The following is a 23,888-nucleotide window of genomic DNA, read 5'->3' as shown; positions in this document are numbered from 1 at the left end:
TAAACATTTTCCACTACTGATCAACGGGGGATAGTATTATTGGATAGCGCAGCATCTGCATCAATCATTCAGATTGGCTCCTAAATATTGCCAATAATGGATAAACGACTAAAGGGAGTTTTAATCAACAGACACCATTCGTTTGTACAATAAAGACTTTTTACTTCAGCACTTAATGAGGTCAGCAATACAAGTCAAGTGATCAAAATGACCAATTAAATACAGACAATGTCCTCCATCTGGCCACGTGACGCTTGAGGTAACCCAGGTGACACGAGCACTTGCTGCGTGGCAAATATGATTGGTCAATAAACCGTTGTCAATTACATGAGAAATAAAATAATACACAAACACAAAAAAAAACTGCTTCAGATTCAGATTCATAGCTGGAGACACGTTCTGTAAATCACTATATTAAAGGATTTCTGTAAACAAAAATATTAAAGATGAGGACAGTGTACGTCATTTGTTCTGATTGGCGAATGTTCTCTGTGAAGACAAGCGACTAAACCAATCACTCACTGAGCGTCTTTCGTCATCGCCATGAATATTTATCTGCCTTCAGAATGAACAATACATTTTTGTCTTTATAAATATACGTGATCTGAGATCAGCTTTTTCGTCGCTTTCCATTCAGATCCGTTGACAGATGACAAGCATAATCAGAAATCTATGTTTCTGTATATCCGTTGCATTCTTTCTCGCATTCAGATTCATCACATGCGCAATCGTCATATGACAACCGTGGCCCCATCTCTCTTCTCAAACACACGGGCTCTTAGCGAGTCCAAATCTCGCGCCGGCGAGAATATTGCTTGTTGAGGTCTGAGCACGGTAGGTTTGATGCTGTGAGCCGGGAGGGGCTCCGACCTGGGAACGATCCCGTGTCCGGCGAACACTGGTTTTGAGGAGAGTGTATAAGGGTAGGACAAAGTGGCGTGACTGACCGGAAGTGAGAAATTGCCACCCGGGTAACGCCCAGCAATCCAGGAATGACTAGTGGGGGGCATGTAGGAAAATCCGGCAGGGTGCGCCACACGGGCAGCCCCGGAACCCTCTCTGGGGAATGTCTGTAAGTTTAACGGTCTGGTCTGAGAAGTACCCACAGAACTGTCTTTATCGGAACTTTTGTTATTTAAGAATTCTGACACCGACCATATTTTAGGTCGCGGCGTCCCTGATGCAGCCGTTGTTGTTGATGATGATGACGTTGTTGCTGTACTGTCCTCTTTTGACGTTTTGTCTGAGCTGTTAGGACACTCTGTGTCTGTACTGGGAATCTTGTCTGTTGTGACTGTGGCGGACGGGGGTGAGGAGGAAAGAGCGTGGGGTCTAGGGGACCCTGGGCCCGATGTTTTCCGGTCCAGATCGGAAACGTCTACATCTGAGTCTGAGTCAGAAACGTTGTCACACAGTCGACTCACACCGTCTTTCTCACTGACTTCCCTGTCTGAAAAAAAAAGAACGAACAAACATCTGTTAAGTTATTTCTTCAAGACATAAAATATTCTCTGAAACGAATTTGTCTCTAAAGATCACATCTATGTACAACAAACAATAACAAACACAAGTAATAATTGTGCATGTAACTACAGTCAACAGCTGCTATATATTGCAACATGATAAATGGCTGAGAAAATAGTATATGTTTCCTCAGGTAGAACATATACTAGTGTACTAAAAACATTGTCAAGCTAGGGAGTTACAACTGACTGATGGCAAATATGAAAATGCAGGGTTTCTGTTTTCTGTGTTACAAATCTGGTGAAACGACCCCCACTAAAGTTTGTCCTCATCTCTTACAACATTTGACTTGCGTTGTAAATGGGACGGCAAATTGAGTCATTAAACCCAGGTGGAATGTTTAAAAGGAGAATGTGGAAATCGGGGAAATGATGAGTTAAACATCTGTAAATGGTTATCACTCAACGAAATGAGAAAAAAGATGCCAGTGTTATCTATCAATAAGAACACGTCACTCGGTGTACAAGTATATCTGTAATACAGCACTGTACGGCTGATCCGGTGTACAACAAAAATATCATTTAGAAATATGAACCGGCAAAAAAAAATTCAGATGAATATAACAGTAGAATATGATCCATATTGCTCTCTAAATACAAATCTGTTAAATTTAACAAAATATTATGGTTTCTGAGTGGAGCTGCAATAGATTGTGTTACCGCAATATACAATATAATATCACAGACAGCACATTATACCTCGTTACACCCAAAAAAAGTTTTATGTTGGAATAACAGAACAAATCTCTCAAATATAATTTAATAGTTTGTAGCAATAACTTATCTGTATTCTGGCCTCACTTAGTTTTTGGAGTGTGTAAAATGGGATTGGAGCAGTCGCCATGACAACAACAATGGCGGACAATGCTCTGGAGGACCATGAGGGAGGTTTGGGGTCAGGCGAGAGATGACAGGAAGAGGGGTGTGTGGAGATAGGGCCTTGTCTCTCTCTCACTCTGAACTTATTTCCTAAGACAAATATTCCCCAGTCAAAGGGTTTACAACCGTGGGAAGACAGTCGAATAGTGGAGCCGCGTGGCCGGTTATTGCTCGTCACAATCTGTCAATGAGCGGTGCGGACAGGAAATTACTCCGCGACCTCTTTCTAACTCCCTAAAATAATCCGCTAACATAAACTGAAAACCGTTTTACATTCAAATCGCAGGTAATTTATATGTTTCTTTTGGGCCTATAAAGAGGTTCACAGACAAGGGATTATGTACTTATTGATATTATCTCCTCACTGGCGTTTTCCACGATCATCTTTTGGGAAACGCATTTGATATCTGTGGGTATTTCAACTCATCAGGGCAAAGACGACATAACTAAATACACGTTACATACAAATATGCGGCCTTTGCCAAACTACGAATCAAAATGTGGTCTTTATAACTCGCAAAAAGGCGGTGATATTCTGAAGTATAGCACGACCAATGGTCTCCACTCTACAAACCTCGCACGCACCATCTGTCCACTTCACTGAATCGCAGCGTACGGCGTTAAAGCCTCTTAATTACTTGTCTAAACTTTATCAGAGATATGAAGTGGCGATAATGAAAACAACTGGCCACCTTCGCGATGATACAACGTTTGTAGGGACAAAAACGAGAAACAAATGGCCTGTAAAGGTGTTTGTCGTATTGTGAGGCGATGATTTGACTGCACTGGAAAGCTGGAGTAGATTACAGACTGGCTCTATGTGCCTGTATGTGTGTGGCCTTCACTACTCGACCCGTCCACTTTAACCTTCAGTGCAACTCGGGAATTAATGACTTGAGTAACAGAATGCCACCCTAAGCAACGATTTTAACAGAATAAAAAAAGAGCTGAAGAGGTGATAACACAAATTTTTAAAGCAAATGTTGGAAATCTCACGTGGGGATCAGGGCAGAAGGAAAAAAAAAACAGCATGTCGTTCATGTTCGTTGTCACTTTGCCATTTATTTATTTATTTTGCCTAACGCCATGACCAAGGTGAGTTTATGAGTATGAATTGGTGGCATGTGAAACTTTGTCTGACATTTATTCCCACAAATCAAGAACTTATGTAGTTGAAGATTAAAATTTAAAACAACCCATAAATACGAAAACAAAAAAGACAGAAGTGAAATATTGAAGTTCGATGAATGTTCGCGTTTTTTTTGTGTGTTTTTTTTTTTTTTGGTGCATATTAGTGCCTGTTGGGGACTCATAAATGTCTATTTCCGGCGCAGTACCGGCTTCCGGCTCCACAATATGGACGCCGGAGAAGGTGACTGCATGGAGTCTGGCGACAAGGTCGTAATTACTGATATTAAAAACATACCGAGGAATGGACGATTTTCACAACACAATGAAAAATTGATGCAATCCGATTTTATCAGTCAAGCCTTGTTAATTAAAAAGATATATTTATACACCGTTGTGATGAACAAATGTACCAAAATACGACAGGGCCCAACGGGGCTTTGAGGGCAGCCGACGGGGCTCAGCTAGTCCTCATCAGCAAATAGTCCCAAGAGTCCAGCGCGAGGCAAAACATAAGAATGGTCTCCAGGGAAGATTTCTATGTCCGCATCGCTTTTATTTACCGTCCGCCTGCAAGCCTAATCCATTAGTTGAAGCCCGTTTAAGTGGAGTCTGATAACTGCCCGAGGGGGTCCGCTGTAATTCGGGGGCCCGGACCACTGATAACCTGTGTAATTAATGCCCGGATGCTAGTCACCAACGACGGTCGCCACGGATGAACGACATAGGCTGAGATAATTCCCCAAATGGAAACTTAAACAATTGTCAAACATGTACATACATGTGCTGATGACATAAATAACTGACATCTTCTACATTCCCCGGAGCATAAATTACTTAAAGGATTCACCAATTCTTTCTTTTTTTTTCTAGGAGGGTGGAGGGGTTGGGGTTAGATTTAAGAAAGATAGTAGGGTCCTGCATGGCGCTAATAATGAGGTATATATAGATAATAAGTTTCTTTCTTTACACAAATACGATCGTATACATATCTTCTGATATGTATTAAACTGGGATTTTTGTGTTATTTTGTATTTCGTTTATTTTTTGTTTTTTTCAATGGCCCACCTAGTTGAATTTGCACTAGCTAGACAGTTTTTGGTACGTCGTTTTCATTTAAATGTAATTCACATCTTGATCACGATGTTCTGCATTCTGCACAATTAGTACATTTAAAAAAACGAAAACCTTCCTCTATATTGCCTATTGCCTCGATATTGCAGCGTTTTATTTTGTCATCACTCTTGATGACGATAAAATAAAATAGTGAAATACTGAGTCCAAATGAAGCTTTCGTTTTTCAGAGTCACGATTTATTTGTATAGTACGTTAAACTTATCACTGGATCTGCTAAATGGATTCTTACGTACTGACCACAGATTTGGCGGTCATCGAATATGGCAAATCGCGAGACTATGCAAACTGCAAAGTGGTCACGGTTGAAACATACTTGTGAAAATCCCACATGGAGTTTCCTTCATCCATCTTTAACATCGCATTTCGTCCGTGGTCCTGCCATCACTTACGACTGGTTTGGAGATACAATAATTGTACAATGGCGAATCATTCTTCATCCAGTCACCATCAGACAGACGCAATGTGTGAAATATGGAAGATGGCTTTTTTCACTGGCGATAGTCATGTCAAAATGAAATCAACTGTTAAAGAAAACATCTGCGCGTTCGGAGACGGGTGGAGCGATTGACAAACATCACTGGAGGGTAGTCCTGGGTATACCCGCAAATAAGGAGAGGCAGGGGCTGCATCCGTGGAACACCGAAGCCCCAACCCCAACCCCCGGGCAACGTCTGCAAAGCCATCTGCTTCTCTGCCCTTCCCCATCATTCGTTACACAGAGACAATTGTATGATGTTATTTCAGTACATTCATCATCTATAGAGATAGTTATCACTACCATTGTCTCTAAACACTATATTGGGGGCTTACAGATTAATCAATAAACCCTCGGCTTATATGCACTCTAAAAGGTGCAAATGGTGAAACGACAACATTTATTAAGTGTTAAAATGATGCAACATTTAAACCTTTAAATATGAGTACTATTTTTTTTCAAAATGTACTGGTAGTTTTCAAGTCGGGACATATATAACTTTGGATAAAAAGACTATTTTTAACATTTGCAATGTAAAACGCATCATGTGTTGCAACAGTTTCTTAAGTGGAATTTCTAAAGGCCGTGAATGTTCGCAGTACAGATGCTCTGGTGTAGTGAGTAAAGATCACCACAGACTATACTATCAATCATGCCGAAAATTTATATTTGCAAATCTATTCCTTTCTGTGATCTGAAACCATACAAGATTCATGAAAATTATTTTGTACCCATATTTGCCAAACCGTCACTCCTGTAAAACACTTGCGTGGAAGGTGACATCTTACTTTGTACAGCAACAAATGAATATGAGCCAAATGGTCTATATTTTTTCTCTATTTTTAACGAAGTTCCGACGTTGATGTATAGAAATGTAAAGTTAAAAAGAGACAGAACAAACTCAAATCGCTACCCCCTTACGAATTTTTAATGAATGAAAAAAAAAACGCACAGCTGTCTAATATCGGTACGATAAATGTCGAGGTGGTCTTCGCAATGAATCGCAAATGAGATTTTAAAATTACACTTGAGCCAGCGTAACAAAAGCCTTTCTGTACGGCCGGCTTTTGTGCAGTCGAAGAAATTAGTGCGGCTTATATTGTGTGGGCTTTTAGTCAGGTTTTGCAATAGGCTCAGCGTTCCGTGAAATAGGCGGGTAAATGGCCATGCTCCCAAGCCCATGCACTATCCCGCTATATCATCTACGGAGACATCCTTATTGTCATCAGCACAGGTTAACAGAAATGAAATGATTTCAAATCATCATACACCATTGCTACAAACATTGCGACCTTTTCCCCCCATGGCAAGCGTCTCATAATAAAGGTATAAAGCACCTCCGCCCCTCTCCCCCCATCCATCGTTCCCCCACACCGTCACCCCAGACCACACAGGGAGTTAACATATAGCCAGGTCAGACTGTTTGTCCCCAACAGAAAAGACCGGTTCGGTTTAGATAGTCATTCATACATACAGATATATATATATGCCACTACCCTAACTTATATATCCTCACGCAGTAAATGTCTACATGGGCTTTCAATGGTTGCATTTCAAATCGCTTTACAACAACGTACTTAAATAGAGGGAGTTGAATAGAAAAAAGTATTTACAGTAATTCCAAGTTTATTTCCTCTTCTGTAAAGTGAATCTGATATCTTAACATCTCTACATTAACACCTGCCTATAATCAGTGTATTATAGGCTTACTGGTAACCGACAGCTCACCTGTACAGGTCAGGCTACAACAGCTTCCCTGCAGATATATAGTCTGTTATAGGTTATTAAATCATACACGGTAATAAGCAGCGGTCAGTGCCGTTATGATATTATACACTATATACACATGCATGTATTAATCATTTCAATAATATTATGCGTCTCCTTAAAGAGCGGAGCGCTAATGGCGTAATTATATACGCATTTCTCAAGACGCTTATTTTCGAGAGGAAATACAACAATATGTAGGGAAGACCGCTGAGAGAACGTTGTAAATTACAATACTTGGTATGGTTCAGTTAGGCCTTTATCTGTATGCGAGTGAGATCAAAAGCCAGTTGATTCTCAGTGCTAATTTATAGAGAAGTCGTTCGTTTAGCTTTAATACTGTATACTTAATTGAATCTCCGACCATTAGACTGTCCGATTAAAACTAATTTTTTTAAACCGTAATTTATTTTTTTTCCACAAACTATTAGGTATTGATGGTTTCACCGAATGACTGATCATCGGACTGATGACACGCAGCCGACGTATTTGGTGTTTCATGTATAAAATCCTGCAACTACTTTGTCTACCTGTCGGTTATGGTATGCCGCCAAGACACATAGGCCGGATGGCATCTATAACGCTCACATAACCAACGCCTGTTCGAATTAAGTATATCGTCACGGGTAATGACAGTTGAATTAAAGCTGTTAATGACCCTTTATCTCAATTAATGAACGCTAATTAAGAGTTCATGCAAAAGGTAATTACAGCTAAGTTTGCACGGTCATAACATATCAGTTCCACAACTTCTATACCTATATTCTCGATTTTTTTCTTCATTATTGTATATTGTTACACGAAACTATTTTTTTCTTGATATTTGCCTTGGTATAACTTCGCAAAAAACAAAACAAAGTTACTTAGTTGAAATCATCTACATTAGTTACATACAGTGGAAGCATAGATATGATAATTTCAGCAACGCACCTTTTATGACTTTAGAGTTATGTAGGCAAAGCATTCTCAAACTATTTAAGCTAACAGCTTTTGGCCAAAGTAAAGTGAAACCAAGTTTTTCCTCGTGATTGGATCCCATTATGATTCCAACACTTTGATGTCAATGAGCGACATAATACGCAAATCAGTTTCTCTGTTTACTTATCACTTTATACATACAGAGAAACAGAATGTATTCGCAAATACATATTGATGATCAACACATGTAGAGATAAGCGCCCCTAAAAATCTATATTTATAAATTGGCAAAGAACAATGGTTTGACGCGACCCACTCTCTCCTATTTTTATAACCAATGGAAATGCATTATTTTCACAGCTTTCCACTCAATACACCGGAAATGATTTTTGATTGATGCTCAGCCGTAAGGTGTTCGGTCTTTTCAAATATCGGACTTAACAAAGAACTGGAAAAACTCAAAACTCGAACAAGGAATATGTGTATCTTCATATAGTACTTGAGATTTGAAATTATGAAAGCAAAGATATTCTCTAACCAGAATATAGTGCTAAACATTTACACGCACTTTAAGAATGATTATTCTGTGTTCAGCAGTAATAGGCCTACACTCGAGATCCGGAAAAAAGAGAAATATTACTTTAGTGTTTTGTTGTCGAGATACGCACATCCAAGTGATAAAGGAGCGAGACCAATTAAAGCAAGCCTTAACAAAGCATTCGTTGGTTTGCTTCACGCAAAACAAGGGATTTACCAAACCAAACATATTTTCAAACATACAAATCAACAGATGTTTTCCTAATTATATAGAGTATTAATAATTAATATATATATATATATATATATATATATATATATATATATATATATATATATATATATATATATATATATATATATATATATATATAATATGTATAGTTTACCTTTCTGCATTGAGAGATCTTGGCCTTGGTTCGAGTCCGAATCTCGTGAACAGTTTTCAAGTCCGACATTTAAAACACCCGGGGAGGATGGTGCCCGCACACACGCGAGATCTTCGGTTTTAAAGTCATCGTCCAAATCATCTTCGTGATCGCTCTTCATGTCCTTGTCGTCGTCCAAATCGTCGTCCATGTCGTCAGTGCCGTCCTCCGCACGGTTTCGAGGCGACCACGTCATCTTGTTCTCTTTCTTCAGGCGCCTTCTGGCGTTGGCAAACCACGTGGACACCTGCGTTAGAGTCATTTTTGTGATAATTGCTAGCATTATCTTCTCTCCTTTCGTCGGGTAAGGATTTTTTCGGTGTTCGTATAACCACGCCTTTAAAGTGTTTGTCGTTTCCCTAGTGGCATTCTTTCTTCGTGCGCCGTTTAAATCTAAACCACCATACCTAAAAATACAAGAGAAAACATCTATAACTTATTAATAAATCCAAATACAACTATACATAGGCCTTTATACAGACTGTTTCCAACAAATCAGAAAAATTAAGTTGTTGATATTGCCTATATATATATATATATATATATATATATATATATATATATATATATATATATATATATATATATATATATATATAATCACACAATCCATATGTGTGTGTGTGTGTGTGTGTGTAAAATGTTGCAGTTTATCCGACAAAGCTTAGATATACCTACGTAATGACACAATGCTAAAGTTTTTAACACATATATTAATCAATAGATGAAAATTGTATTGCGTCCATATAATTCTGAGATTATTCAGTAAAACATATACTGCAATAATCTTTAGATAAATCCATTTTAATGGCAAATATGAAGAGCATAAAAAGCAATATTTTGGCCCAGTTATTTTGATTAAATAATGATATATGCAGGCATTTGGATATAGAAGATGATTCAGGACCGCTCCCTACCGCCATCACCCTTGCTGTTAATATGTACAAACTGTCCCCTGGGGGTGGAGAGAACCTTCAGACAATAGGGGAAAGATACACAACAAACAACTAGTGCAAAGAAATACCTTAAATATACATTCAAGATCATTAACACTGCTATATTGATTTACCATATATACGACACAAACCGAATGTTTGGAGAGTTAATAGGCTATACACCCGGCAGTACTAACTTGACACTCTCACATGCACGCACACAAGCCGCTTCGGGCGATTTTGTGTACATATACAGAGAAAGAACAAAAAGTCCTGATATGTTTTATAATAACCGTAATGCAATCGCGTGTTTAGGGGAAAAAAAAACCCTCCTGGTTTATAGGCTGACGACAAGCACAATCCCAGTCATAACCAGTGCTTCTTTGACAAATTGTCTGTTATGCAAATGGCCTTTGTGTTCACCATTTAAATTCGACCTGAAGTTTTTCCTAACTGTAATTACTTCACCCTTAAAAATTATTTTACTAGCATAGATTTTGTCCGACCCGTGTTTTATTAATGTACCATACACGTATATGTGCGGTCTATAGATATGTACTAAAAAGAAATTTAAAAAGCTAACAAAATAGAGGTATTTACGCATGGGATGGGTTTGAAAGGAATGGCTGTATATAGGTTGTACATTTAAGCAATGATTAATCCCTCAGGAGTGTTTTAAATTAGAATGTGTGAATGGACTTACATATTATTATTATTATTATTGTTATTATTATTATAATATTGTATATAGGACAAGAGTAATGGATGACTGAACAGCAGTTAAATATATTTGGATGGGTGTAAATGATGGTTGTATATGACCTTGTCAGTTGAGGACAGGCACGTGAGTCTCGTTCTGATATGGCGTGAGCATAGTGATTAACTCAACCAGGTTCCGGTCCGCAAAAATGACAAAAAGCCGACTGAAGCTAAATATTTGAAAAGGCTGTCAAATATCTATTTTTACAAGCCATCGCTGTTTGTTTTCAATCATGACCCGGATAAACGATGTTATTATTATGGTTTTTATCCGATATAATCACCGATATATCTCGGGCATTCTACACATAAGCTTCACATGCATGCATACATCTATACACTCAAAAAAATAATCTGTTAATTTTAACAGAAAGTCTGTGGTCTGATTGAAGGTAGAATGTATTCAGTTATTGCAGCAAATTATTCTGTTAAATATAACACACGCGTTCTACTAATTCAACATGGAGATTCCAATACACTAACAGGATATTATGTTGAATATTTCAGAGTGGTATGTTTTAAGAACAAAATACATTCTAACATCGCTTAGAAAGACAACAGACTTTCTGTTAAAACTAACTGATTAATTTTTTGAGTGTGTAGAGGATGTTCATAAGCCATCAGGATTGGAAGCCACTGGATTTTGCTCTCGTCTGTACATATTTAGAAGCGTCTGACCGATAAGGCCTTTGTGTCGACTGACAAGAACAAAAAAGATGCTATTTATGAGAAGTTGTCTTGTTAAAGGTATACCGCAGTTGTATTATTTGAATAAAATGCATGTACAGTTGCGGTAATTATGCAGACGCTATTCTGACGGACAAGACGTGTTCTCGCTGACCTCTATACTGGCCGAACCGCACTGCCTTTCAAGTTTAGGAAATTTATGACGCATAAGCGATTCCCTTTGTCCGTGTTGCGGTGCGCATAGCCAGGGGCAAGAACAACTCCTAGCTGACGCAAAAAATAAAAAAAAAATAACAAAAAGCTGAACGCGCGAATCTTTGAACTTGACGAGAGTTGATCCGATGACTACAGAGAGAGTGTATATGTGCGTCCTTTTCCCTGGGACGAAGCTTGCACATTGCCCATATTTAATGTGGCCACGTGAGGATAGAGGAGTTCTGAGAGAATTTGTAAATCTCTATCCGGTGTACTAATGGAGGACACGACAGGTACAAGCGACAAGATTGACGTTGCATCATCACACAATCCATCTCCGTCAAAACTCGGCCAAATCATTTGTTGTCACTCACTATATATTAAGCCGTCTAGATAAAAAGTTTTACGAAGACCAGAATGAGGCCCACGCCAGACTACACAGGACACCAGAACGAGGCTCGAGAAAACAATACGGACACTGTGCAGCAGGGAAGGGAGTGATTGAAGATGATTGGTTAAAAAATGTATTTTACATTCGGTAACTTCAGATTATACTGACCGTTAAATAAAAGTAGAAAACTTGTCCTTTGAAGGTCTTTCGTGATATTCTGGGTAAGAAATGAGTATTAAACTCAGAACTACGTACATTTTTTATTTTTTGTTCAAGTCATGAAAGGTACACAAATTGTGTTAGGCAAATATAAAATAGACATGGGAAGATTTTTACACTGTTGTAGCTAATTGCATACAACGGATGTGAAAATCTGTGCGTTCACTTATCATTACACTATACAGAAGTACAAATTTATGTACAAGTTTGTTCTTCAAGAATCTATGTTGTACGAAAAACTATATAATGTAACGTAGAAGGCGGAAAATTGGTTGCAACTATATACATAATATATATATATATATATATATATATATATATATATATATATATATATATATATATATATATATATATAGCACATAATGTCGCCCAGAGCTTAAGGCTTGTCGCTTGGTATACACTTGTACGTTGTGTTTACTATTGTTGCAATTAATATATTAATTAAATCCAACCTGATATATCGGAAGTTTAATTTGTTTCCATAAAACTGATACCAATATTTGACCACGGGTTAAATGTTTCACGGCAATTGAACACCGATTGTGGCAGCTAATCTAGCGTGGTACACATATATGTGCATATGCCGCAGTTAAAAGCTTGGGGTTTGGGTTTACAATTCCTATTGACCGAAGGTTAGCTGTCAACGAAACTATTACAATTGACTTAACTATGCAGGACTGACAGCAGAAATTAGCATATTAATGTATACGAACCATTCAACAACGGAATATATACACATGCATGTCGGTGAGTGCATGTGACTTGTACATAGCCATTGTCGATGCATGGCTGTATCTCTTCTCTGTTTAGAGAGGGTCCCGTATCTCTACAAACCATCAACCGCCTGTAAATTTGACGGCTAAATATTTAATAGCGACAGATGCTAGGTGTCGCCACAATTGTGAGTAGGCTCTGATAAATGGCTTATGTACATTGCATATGAAATATATCCAATTTATCATGCAGAGACGAGAACGGTGGTTTTGGATAGTGTAATCCTCGATGATAGACTGCGCTCGGCTGAGCAAACAGGCGGACGAACTGTAACGCATGGCCTCAGGTGATTCCAGATAGTAAACGGTGATTAGAGCGGATCGAAATATTGAGCAATAAATTCAACTCTGTCGTCAGTATTACAATAACAGAGATGTGCCCGCGGTTAGCTGTACAATGCTATATGCACAATGTTGCGATGCACGTAATTAGGGCCTATATTGCCTATGTACGGCATTCCGTGATCTGCGTGTATATAAGTACAAACTCTATATACAACTCATACATCCTGCTCGAGTCTGTCTTGTCAGTAATAAATAAAGACATCAAGGAGTGATGTCTATCTCTGACCCTCGCAAAAAAAAGTTGTTGCATAATAAATGTGCCGTTCCCTAAACGTTACCTTAGTCATATATGGCCGTTAACTTCACGCTCGAGGTACGTGTATAGTGTTGTGACTTCGTCAGTCCAAATTATAATGAGAGATACATTTTACACACAGAAAGCGCATTTTCAAAATTAAAACTGAGCTTATAACTTGTATCACGTCTTCTCAAGAAAGCTAGATAAAATCTAATATTTATTTAAAAATTTTTATATAATTTATCTACAAGCTGCAGATTGTGGTACAGTATAACCGGACTATAGAGCACCTATATAAGCTCGAAGTATATAGTTTTGTGAACTGGCCCCACCCTTGGGAGTCTACCGTACCTCCCCCACCCCGACATGTGTTCGTCATGCAGGTGTAGACTTACCCCGGGCCGTAGGGGTACATGGCCATGGAGGCTTCGTAAGGAAAACACGCTCCGGCAGCCGCTGACTGCTGTAGACTTCTCCAGTTTTCAGCATTTTCCTTCACATCGTAAGGAGTGTTGGCCTGTGCGACAAAGACAACATTGTAACATGTAATGCAAATATAACACGGATTCATGCCAGCTAAACACGTACGCATGGCTTATATGTATATCAGGTATGTCTGTAACTTTATGGTACATGTGGCAAACACCTCTATACGACTGTAGCTTGTAGATAAGGTGAAAATATAAACATATATACATAGCTTATATCATGTGGAGGTGAACTATCAAAATATCTACACATACATCAATGAAGTACATCTACAAATGCGTTTCGAAGATCGAGAATAAGGCTTTATTGTAAATATAGGAAGTGCTATTAAACTAGTAGACCTACATAGTAATTACGAGCTTATAGTAATTACGAGCAGATATAACCATCACTATAATACGAGTTTAAAATATACAACCTATCGCTATAAATACCAAAGCATGATTTGACAGAAATGATACAATCTTTGCATCAGCTTGAAACAAAATCGTAACTTATGCCAAATAAGGTGATTATAATTCTTCCCATCCACAAAAAAAAACAAAAAAAACGCCGAAATAGTTTTTAAGCCTATATGTATATCGAAGAAAAAATCTTAACTTGCATTAACATTCGAAATCAGATCGTTTATAACGGATGTAATTGTGATTTGTATCTTTTCTGCTGGACATTTTAAATCTCAAATCACTGGGAATTAAAATGTCGTTCAGAAATACGCAAAACAACATAAAGCATCACACTGCTAACATCGCGATCGCGAGACCTATGAAATTGCGATTACATAGTTAAAAGTCTACAAAATCGTAATCACGGTTATCAGGCCTGTAAAATCGCGATCATTGTTAAGGGTTGAGAAAATCGAGCTTAAAGGTATAGAAGTTCAGTCGATTAAAAACACATTTAACATCCGCTTCACCGTTAATAAAGTCAATTTTAGTATAATGCAGCCAGTTATTCGCCTATATATCAAGTTAACTAATTTTGTTTTAAGACATGTCTTTGCTTTCAGTTCCTTCACATGCACACCCGACTACATACAGCTCAACCATACAGCAGTCTCGAAATAAATATTTTCTCCAAATAAAAGTGACGTATATATATATATATATATATATATATATATATATATATATATATATATATATATATATATATACCTACAGGCATGGCAAAAAGAAGGGCTATTTAAAACGAAAACTATGAAAATGTTTCACGGAAAACACAACAGCCAAGGATAATTATTAAGTTGTAATCTGATATCAAAATTACCATCGCTGATCGACGATTAAGACATTACGAGTCCATTTGGTTTATCCAGGAAAAAACGTTATCACTCCGTACTGTTTGTCAGATCGCCAGAGAGAAAACAATCTCAGCAACTTGTCTCATTAAAAATCTATCCCTCTCCGAAGACTGACGGCTTTATAAGACAGGGCGGTGATCCGTGCATTTATTATCCCTCAATGCTGCAGTTTTACAGTAAGAGATAACACAGGGGGATAAGATATAACAACTGTGGATAATAGCGCAGAAGCAGTTAATGTAATGGCAGAAATTCTTAAGAAAAAGGAGACAGGAATTCTGCAGTTTTATAGTCGGAGATAACTCAGGGGGATATGATATGAGGACTGTGGACAGTACTGAAGAAGCACTGAGATGGATATAATGCCCGAAATGATGAGAAAATGAAAACATGACATTCAAAGAATTACATTTCGAAATAGCACATGTGAATAAGATATGCCAAGTGAGAATAATACCCAACAGACAGGGAATATCTGAAATGCCAGAAATTATGAGAAAAGGCAGACACATAACTTCTGCAGTCTTATAGTTAAGAGATAACCTGGGGGGGGGGGAGATATATGGCAACAGTAGATAATACTGAACAAGTGGGTATAAAATAATACCAGAAATTCTGAGACAAAAGTAGACATGACTCCAAGCATGTTGGTGAACTGCTCTGCTATAGTTCGCCAAATAGCACGTGTGCTATCCAGTAAACCTGTGTAAAGTTGAGAATGTTCTCATAGTCACGCTCTCCTTATTGGAGGAAAATCCCACATAAAGGTCATTGAGAACATATATATATATATAAACACCTTACGGCAATGCATCCGGGACGTGTGGAAAATATACATGATCCAATGCTAAATGTTTATTGTTAGGTTTTCAAAAACTATCCAAAATAAAATAACAGATAGAATATCTTAACCGTAGTTTCCCTGAAAACAAATAAACTATTCCACAAATGCTAAACATGTATAATAAACGCGTTATTCAGAATTACAAAAAGAGACGAAAAAAAGGTATCCTTTTCGTATTTGTTTAGACATAGTGAATATTAGAGCGAATTTTAGTCTGGGGAGAACTAATACAAGTGCAAGCGATACGCTTGTCTCAAGTGCCTTGATGGTGAAGCGACGAGAAATTAGAGATGCAGTTTACGGAAAGCTTCTGTTGCCGGAATCCGAGGCTCAAACTGATTCTGTCAACGACGCTTAACCGCCCCATCTTCAAAGCGAAGGGAACGTACCCAAACGATGCTGACAACTACTCTGTTCTTGAACTGTCCGCAGTGTGTCTATACCATGTAGTTGCTCACTTAAATAGTGCTGACATGTATACGTGTGTAACACGAGTTAGACAGGGAAAGTGTGGGTAATCGGTTAGTCCTATATGCATGTTCCGATTTTTTTAGATTATGCATTTAATAGATTTCCAGGTAGGCTTTTGAATGCGTTTTTATTTTTTGGAATGCGTTATTTCGTGATATCATACTGGTAAGTGAATTTTTCAGGTACTATTTTAAAAGGATACAATATGCCCTATATGGTTAATTACTTGTTTAATAAAATATATTACATGAGAGTGTTTTGGCTTTGAAAAAATGATTTTATAACGGAACGCTATAACGATGGTTTCGATGGGGGTTTTCATGAATGATTACGCTTTTATTGCTATGATTTTAATAACCTTTGATATTATGAATAGTTACGGACCCATTTTGAAAAAGGACAAATGTATATATATGTATATAGTTACATACCAAAGGAGAATAGAATGCCGAGGCGTCGGCCCCCAGCTGTAGGTAGCCCTGGGAAAAAGCCGTTGGGCTGTACACTCCATCGGGTAGGCCGGGGACCCGTGGGTAGGGGATCAAGCCCGATCCGTACTGACAGGAGCAAATTGTCTGACCGGTATGTGGATCCGTCAGGATGGGTCTACCGTTTTCACAACACGACCTGCTGGAGGATGGGGACCCAGAGCTTATCTGTACACACAAGAGAACAGTTCAATTCGTTAGTATCAGGAATAATAAAACATAAGAGAAGCAGTAGTTTAAAAAAAAAGGTAACAAAGCAATTCACACGTACTTAATACGCGACAGGGGAGAAAAAATGTCCTTCGTAAATTTGCCTCAGTAAATTGTTAAAGTGACTCATGAGAAAAGAACAAAGCGAGTGATGAAAACCCCGGGTATATATCTGATATGATGTGTTGCTATGTTTTTTATGGCGCTAATTAACAGAGTGAAATTAGATGAAAAGTTGCGGCGTTGTACATAACACCGAGCATTATTATCTCCGTACACGCGTGACAAGCACCCCCTATAAACACATGGCCAGTGAAACCAAACACACTCAACTATGAAATCTACACACTGTAAAAAGATATAATAATGTAGATGGATCAGGTTTTACAACGCTATAAGTAGATAATTTTCTGCTCAATTTCTTGGCCTCCCTCACCTGTGTAGCTGGCAGCGAGGCGCCGCCCGGGGGGTACGGGTAGCTAGCGAACTGTGTAAATGTGGTCATCCTTCACCGGCGTTCCCTCAGCGTATTTTCCTGTGACTGGTCGGTTGTGAAAAAAAGACACTGTAGTCCCGCTGAATATGCCAGACAAACGACGTCCCTGAGACTGAAAATTCACTGCGTCCAAAAAACAAACTCGTCAGCAAATATGTCACAAAAAGTTTTGGGGACTAGTCGGTATTATCCAATAACATCATGGTCTCTTGTATCGTAGACTGATTTAACGATTTGATATCATAACAACGTTCCAATGTTTTAACGTGTGCGAAGCTCCTTGTGTACAAGTCGGCTAACAGCTATCCACACGGCATCAGCAAACTCAGCCCTGTTCACCTTCCTTCTTTTTAGTTACACCTGTAACTTGACGGTATAGGGGTAAATGTCAAGTGATTTCACGCAGCCAGTAATTAGGAGAGGTGTCCCTTTCCTAAGCTAGCTTTGCCCTCTGTATAACCAAGCTGCGCTGCCCGGCTTCAAACAGTTTCGTGCGCCGCTGCTAGGATCATCCTGTCGGCCGACGGGAGAGAGGTGCACGCGAGAATGTTACCGTCCCGACCACTGATCATCAGTTAACTACCCCTGCCACTAGCCCGACACTGGACCTTGTTGAAGACGCAAGCAGCCAGTGCACTGTACTCCGCTTCACCGAACAGCATGAATATTTAACTTGTCTATTGAAAATCTTTAACAAAAACGTGTCGTAGACCTTGCTTTGCTACTCGTTCTACACGGAAACGACTGCTTTTACAAAATTGGTTGACAGCTACACGCGAGTTTTGAAAGGCCGCTGTCGATTGGTCGATGCTGGCTGACGGTAATGAACCGTCTGTCAGTCGTGGGCGTGTCGTGGGAAAATAAGGTCCGCCCATCAATTGAGCGAGCTCTTGGCCGCGCCCACCCAGTAGAATAACTCGAAGCGCTGGTTTTCCGAGTCTTGTTTTCTGAGTCAGTGAATGGAACCGGGTTGTGTTACCCGTGCCCCAGTTATGTCGATGAATTCAGGGGCCAGGTCTATAGTTTCTGACCGATTTCCTTCTACGATATTACGAAGTTAACAGACGATTTTATTAATAATGTTTTAAAAGACGTATAGCGGCCCTGAACTTCTTTACTAAGCTGCTTCTTAAACTCGCGAGCAGAATTGCTTGTCGGATTGTCTGGAGTTTTAAATACGTGACGGGGACGGAATACAAACACGTCGCGTGAGAAAAGACCAAGTTGGGGGATCCGTGTCAACTCGTGGCAAGATCAAACAATAAAATGTTTGCCATTCTGTACCTTTGGGGCAATTTGACAGTCATTTCTACGACGAACACCACACTTAACCTTTTGTTTTGCGCTCCGACTTCAAACAGCCGACGCTTTCGCTAAGAGATTCTCTCACTGAACTCCTTGGTCCAAGCACTGGTCATCTCATTAGAACCTGACCACGTGGAGAAAAGAAGGGCATGACTTTAGGGGGGACACGCTCCGCGTCGAGGTAGGGTGCACGATTTTAAGGCAAAACACCCCTGCGCCTGTACAGAGTCATGAACACGACAGGTCGCGCCGTAGACACGTATCGCAGACTCTCGTTTTAGAAATGTATTTCTGGCAGAGGAGAATAGCAAGCTAACATTTTGTCATGATTCCTCAAATTTGTGTCCACAAACACAGAGTTGAGAAAAGACCTGAAAATGCTGAAATCTTTCTCGTCTGAAACTGTTGTGATGTTGAACGGTGTCTGGGACGTTCGCTCTGGGTGGTACCGGTCCAGGACGTAGAAGGAGCTAGGCAAGAGTCAACCGCCACAGTGTGAAACGCGGACAAACCAGGTACATGGAAGAAACACGATTGAACAAGCGGGCGACGTTCTCTCGATGGTACAACCATGTTTATTACGACGGGCTACAGCAAACTCAGACCAGTCTTCCCGTTGTAGTCTGTCGGCAGTGGAATGAACTGTCAGTGTGAGTTGTATTTACTCGCCACTGCATTCATCATTCAAATATTCCTTCGCATAGCTGTATACGAACGACACATCCGGATAAGAAATCAATAAACAGATAAATAAGGACGAGTGGTATCATCGGAGGAGGTCTTTTTTTTGGGGGGGGGGGGAGGAGCATATAAAGTGGTTTTACAAAACAAACAAAAACACTGTTCATACAGTATAAAAACATTTGACATTCTGATGCACATACCAGTAGAATGCGGGGATCACAATGAGTAAACGAAAATGGTATAGGTTGTCAGCGTTACACTGTGAAAGCAAAGACCATACATTCAGAGAAAGAGAAAGTGATCGTGACCATTTCAATTGTCCTCTGTGTTTTTACCTGTTCAGATTAAGAAGGCCATTCCATACAACCACGTGGTCTACGATCTGTAACCTGTGCAGCTTAAACTGGTTACAAAAAGAAAAAACAGAATTAAGGTTAGTATACTTTTAGGTATATGTAAATTTCAGATACTAAAGCATACGGTATAATGGCAGACAGAACATTCTGCTTTATATATGACTATAATACGTTATACAAAGGGACAGAGTATATACAGAACTTATACACGCCTGTACGCCTATGTAGTCCTACGTTGCATGTAATACAACATAGCATTCGACAATCTGTACAGATCTAAAATGTTACAGAACGCAATTTGAAAAACCAAAGCATACAATCTAACTAGTCCTGCTGTAAAAATCTAAGGTGTTATAGGATATACTTTTGACAAAACAACAAATGTAAGATATAACACTACAGAATACGTTTTTTACAACAAGAGCCCACAGTGTATGTATCTAAGATTGTAAAATACACAATCTGACCAATCAGATCGTCTCCAGATCTAAGATGTTGAACAGCGTACAAGTTTACAAATCCTGCAGAACACACCTTTGTAACTCTGTACATTGATGTTATACAGTCTGACCAATCAGAGCCTGAGTAAATATGTAAGATGTGGCTGCATGCGATTTGACAAACGCGGCGCTGTACAGAACTAAGGTGTTACGTCATCTACAATTTAAAAAAGCAAAACGAACAGTTTATTTATTAAACTGTGTATAGTCTTCCCGAAATCAACGAGAGCAGGCGGTCGCACGCAAAATTCAATATAGTTACATCATATATATGCAAATAGCGTTTACAGAAACTACAGTCGCTTACGTGACACAGTGTCACACTTCCGGTGGACCCAGTGACATAAACATGGCGCAGAAATGCAAATCGCTTCCCTAATCATTTTGACTTATGTATATGAAGTCGAGATTACAAGCCACTTATGGCCCAGAAGTTTGTTAAACATCGGCTAATTGACATGTGATCGCCACTAACATATGTCGTTTGCATGTCAAATCCCTTGTTCATTTCCATTTAATGGCCTGTCAATTATGTAAATGGAGATTTCACGAAGGTCGATCATGGGTATATATACAGAAGGCTATGTAGTGCAGAAAAATAACGGTGTCTGTATACATGTGGTAATTGTATGTTGGACATGTAAAACACGTCAATATACCCAATCTGTTTTGGTAAAAATGTGTTGATTATTCATCCGAAATGAAAATTAATTTATTGCAATAGAAATACATATATAGCTACATATAGCCACGTATTTGTAAGCACCTTATAGACACAAAAACACCCTGGTACAACAGCAGATTGATCACCATAACATTAGCATAATACAGCAGTCATCATGCATATATACGAATATATAAGAAGTATATGTAAAGGATTTCGTTTATACACACTTCCATCGAATTTCCGTCTTCTACAGACAACTTTTTCATCAAGAAAAAAAACACTGGAGAAGAATAAAAAAGGGGGGGAAGAGCATTCCAAAAAGTTTCTGAAAAAAAAAAGAGCTGTGGGAAATCCTCAATAAACAAATAAAGAATTACAATTACAACATCACGAAACTGCATTATACTGCCATGTTGTATGAGAGAAACTTCTAGTATATGATGAAAAACAAGTTCAATGCAAAAAAACGTCCAATCAGCCTATAACTACAGGTACATGGGCATTTCCAATACAGCAGATCAGTTATAAAACAGACAGTTTTTTACTCTTGCTGCTCAAGCGTTTCAAAAAGTCACGAGTTCGAATCCAGATCCTGGCTTTGGTCAGATGGTTTATCAGCGGTTCCCTCTGGATCGCTGCATATATAAGTGTACTAACATATATATATATATATATATATATATATATATATATATATATATATATATATATATATATATATATATATATATATATATATATCCGTGAATTTGGTATATGCTTTAGGTTTTACTCAGCATACTGGACAGTGCAATTTGATCAGAAGTATTGGTCGTGAGCGAGTGGTTAAAGGTGCCTGGCTTTCTGTCGCTAGCACAAAGGTGAGGGTTCAAACCCGGCCTGGACATTTGGTGACCAATCTGCTTTTTTCACTTTTCGTAGGGGTCATGTGGGTGACAATCACGCAGGGTCGACGAGGCTCATGTGGCTGATTGATTAGACTAATGTTCGTTGAAGACCACTTATCTTCTGATAATACCGATTGCATACCTGTAAGTCACATTCACTGATGAAAGTTGATTGGAAACTCGCCATGGATAACTCGTGTATATATCAGTCGGTAGTTATCCACTGGCACTTCGGTGACATCCAGCCCCACAACTGATGACCATCGCATAAGTGAAGAATTCTTGGGTATGGCGTTAAGTAACCAAATAAATAAAAAAAATAAGTTATCCGAGTCTTACAGAATGATTCCTTTTAAAACTCCATCATATATTCGGCCAAAACTTCTTGTCGGTCGGCCCTTAACCAACCAGGTCGCCTGTTCGAATCCAGCTCATGCTGGCCCGGCTGAGGCTTTGTGTCGGGCCGTGAGAGAGAGTTTCTTCCTGTCTTTGTATGGCTTACTCATGCATGAACCTTAAGTACGAGTCAATCAAATAAATAAATAAATAAACAGGCCCACAGGGAAGTCTGGCGCGTTACATGCTAAGCAGTGGTTTACTTATAATTGACCGTGAGATTTCGACAAGCCAGCCACGTGTGCATTTTCACATATATTTCATATTCCCCTGGTCTGACCTTTTTGTCGTCTTAATTTGTTGCAACATGTGTCGAAGATTGAATATCCTAGTCCGAAAGACGCCGAACGCCACTAGACGCGCGTATACAGTGAACCGCGTGGCCCGCAAACATAATGACCTACATACAAGAGTTGTGCCTGAAACGATTAGCAAATGAAGGTTTTGTACGACAAGGCTTTTTTTAATGAATATTTGAGAAGTACACAGCGTGTCTGCATTTATCTGATGAACGGGGGCACCGGAGGCTACGAAACCTGGATTTAATACAACTTGTCCGTTAGACTATTGGAAACCAATTTGAAAAAGTTCTATAGATGATGCTAGCTTGTTGAATTTCCCGAGACGCGGAGTCTTGATTGACAAGGACTTGTAACACAAGGTTGACAATGAGGTGTGGGGTGAGGGAATGGTAAAAAAGTTTTTGAAAACAAAGATATCTAAGTGCTATATAGATTAATGCCTTTGTGTGTAAAACATGAATGGGAATGAGGTACAGGTTGCATTCCGCTGAACGCAGGTGGGGGGCGGTGGGGGGGGGGGGGGGGGCGGGGAAGTGGATATTATCGGATCGAGGAGAACCAATATGCCGTATCGGCCCGGATCTTATATAAGCGGCCTTCGTCTCCAACAACAATGCTTCGTTACGAAAGTATCTGCATCAAGTCTTCACATGGTGTATGTATGAACTATACTAATGTTTGAGTTTATATGTACACCTGATATCCTGTAGAACTGAAGTACATGTGTCATTGTCAACATGCTTTTATACCTGAATCTGTGGATCAAAATGTCAATTTCTAGCAGGCTGCTTTATTCATACATAATATATTTATATTAGTCGACATTCAAATTGCAATTAATGACATTACCAAGGCATTTTCTTCTTATGCACAAAATATTCCTTTACACGTGGGAAAAATAATGCTATTTCATGACAATATAATTTTACATCAAAACAGACCGTTCCGGTGGCCTCTTAGTTAAAGCGTCGAAGTCGGGAGACACCGGGATCAAACCCCACTCGGGTCATACCGAAGACTTTAAAAATGGTACTTGTTGCTGTCTCGCTTGGCGTTCAACACTAAGAAGTTAGAGGAAGGAAACAGGACTGGTTGGCTCTGTGTCAGTATATGGGGTGTCATGTTTAATGTCTTAGGCATTATACTTCAGTGG

At 39.0% G+C, this 23,888-nt stretch overlaps 1 protein-coding gene across 1 annotated transcript; it reads right to left on the bottom strand.

Annotated features, from left to right (window-relative positions):
* Positions 1-146: 146 nt before the first annotated feature.
* Positions 147-18,184, bottom strand: LOC135475321 (iroquois-class homeodomain protein IRX-6-like). Its single transcript, XM_064755170.1, has 5 exons — positions 17,579-18,184; positions 16,876-17,100; positions 13,733-13,854; positions 8,754-9,199; positions 147-1,450 (listed from the first exon to the last, which is right to left on the bottom strand). Exons 1-5 carry the CDS (start codon positions 17,645-17,647, stop codon positions 732-734), a joined length of 1,581 nt encoding a protein of 526 aa, XP_064611240.1. The 5' UTR covers positions 17,648-18,184; the 3' UTR covers positions 147-731.
* Between the last annotated feature and the right edge of the window lie 5,704 nt (positions 18,185-23,888).

The sequence above is a fragment of the Liolophura sinensis genome, chromosome 9, assembly GCF_032854445.1.
Source record: "Liolophura sinensis isolate JHLJ2023 chromosome 9, CUHK_Ljap_v2, whole genome shotgun sequence".
Lineage (NCBI taxonomy): Eukaryota > Metazoa > Mollusca > Polyplacophora > Chitonida > Chitonidae > Liolophura > Liolophura sinensis.
The sequence above is the reverse complement of the archived record's forward strand: the minus strand, read 5'-3'. Positions and strand labels throughout refer to the sequence as shown.

Bases quoted from the DNA above. Each gene is read 5' to 3' on its own strand.
- LOC135475321 (XM_064755170.1), bottom strand. From the start codon at position 17,647: ATGACCACATTTACACAGTTCGCTAGCTACCCGTACCCCCCGGGCGGC. The intron at 9,200-13,732 runs GTAAGTCTACAC...TTGTATTTTTAG, and splicing joins ATGTACCCCTACGGCCCGGG to GTATGGTGGTTTAGATTTAA. The intron at 1,451-8,753 runs GTAAACTATACA...TTTTTTTTTCAG, and splicing joins AGATCTCTCAATGCAGAAAG to ACAGGGAAGTCAGTGAGAAA.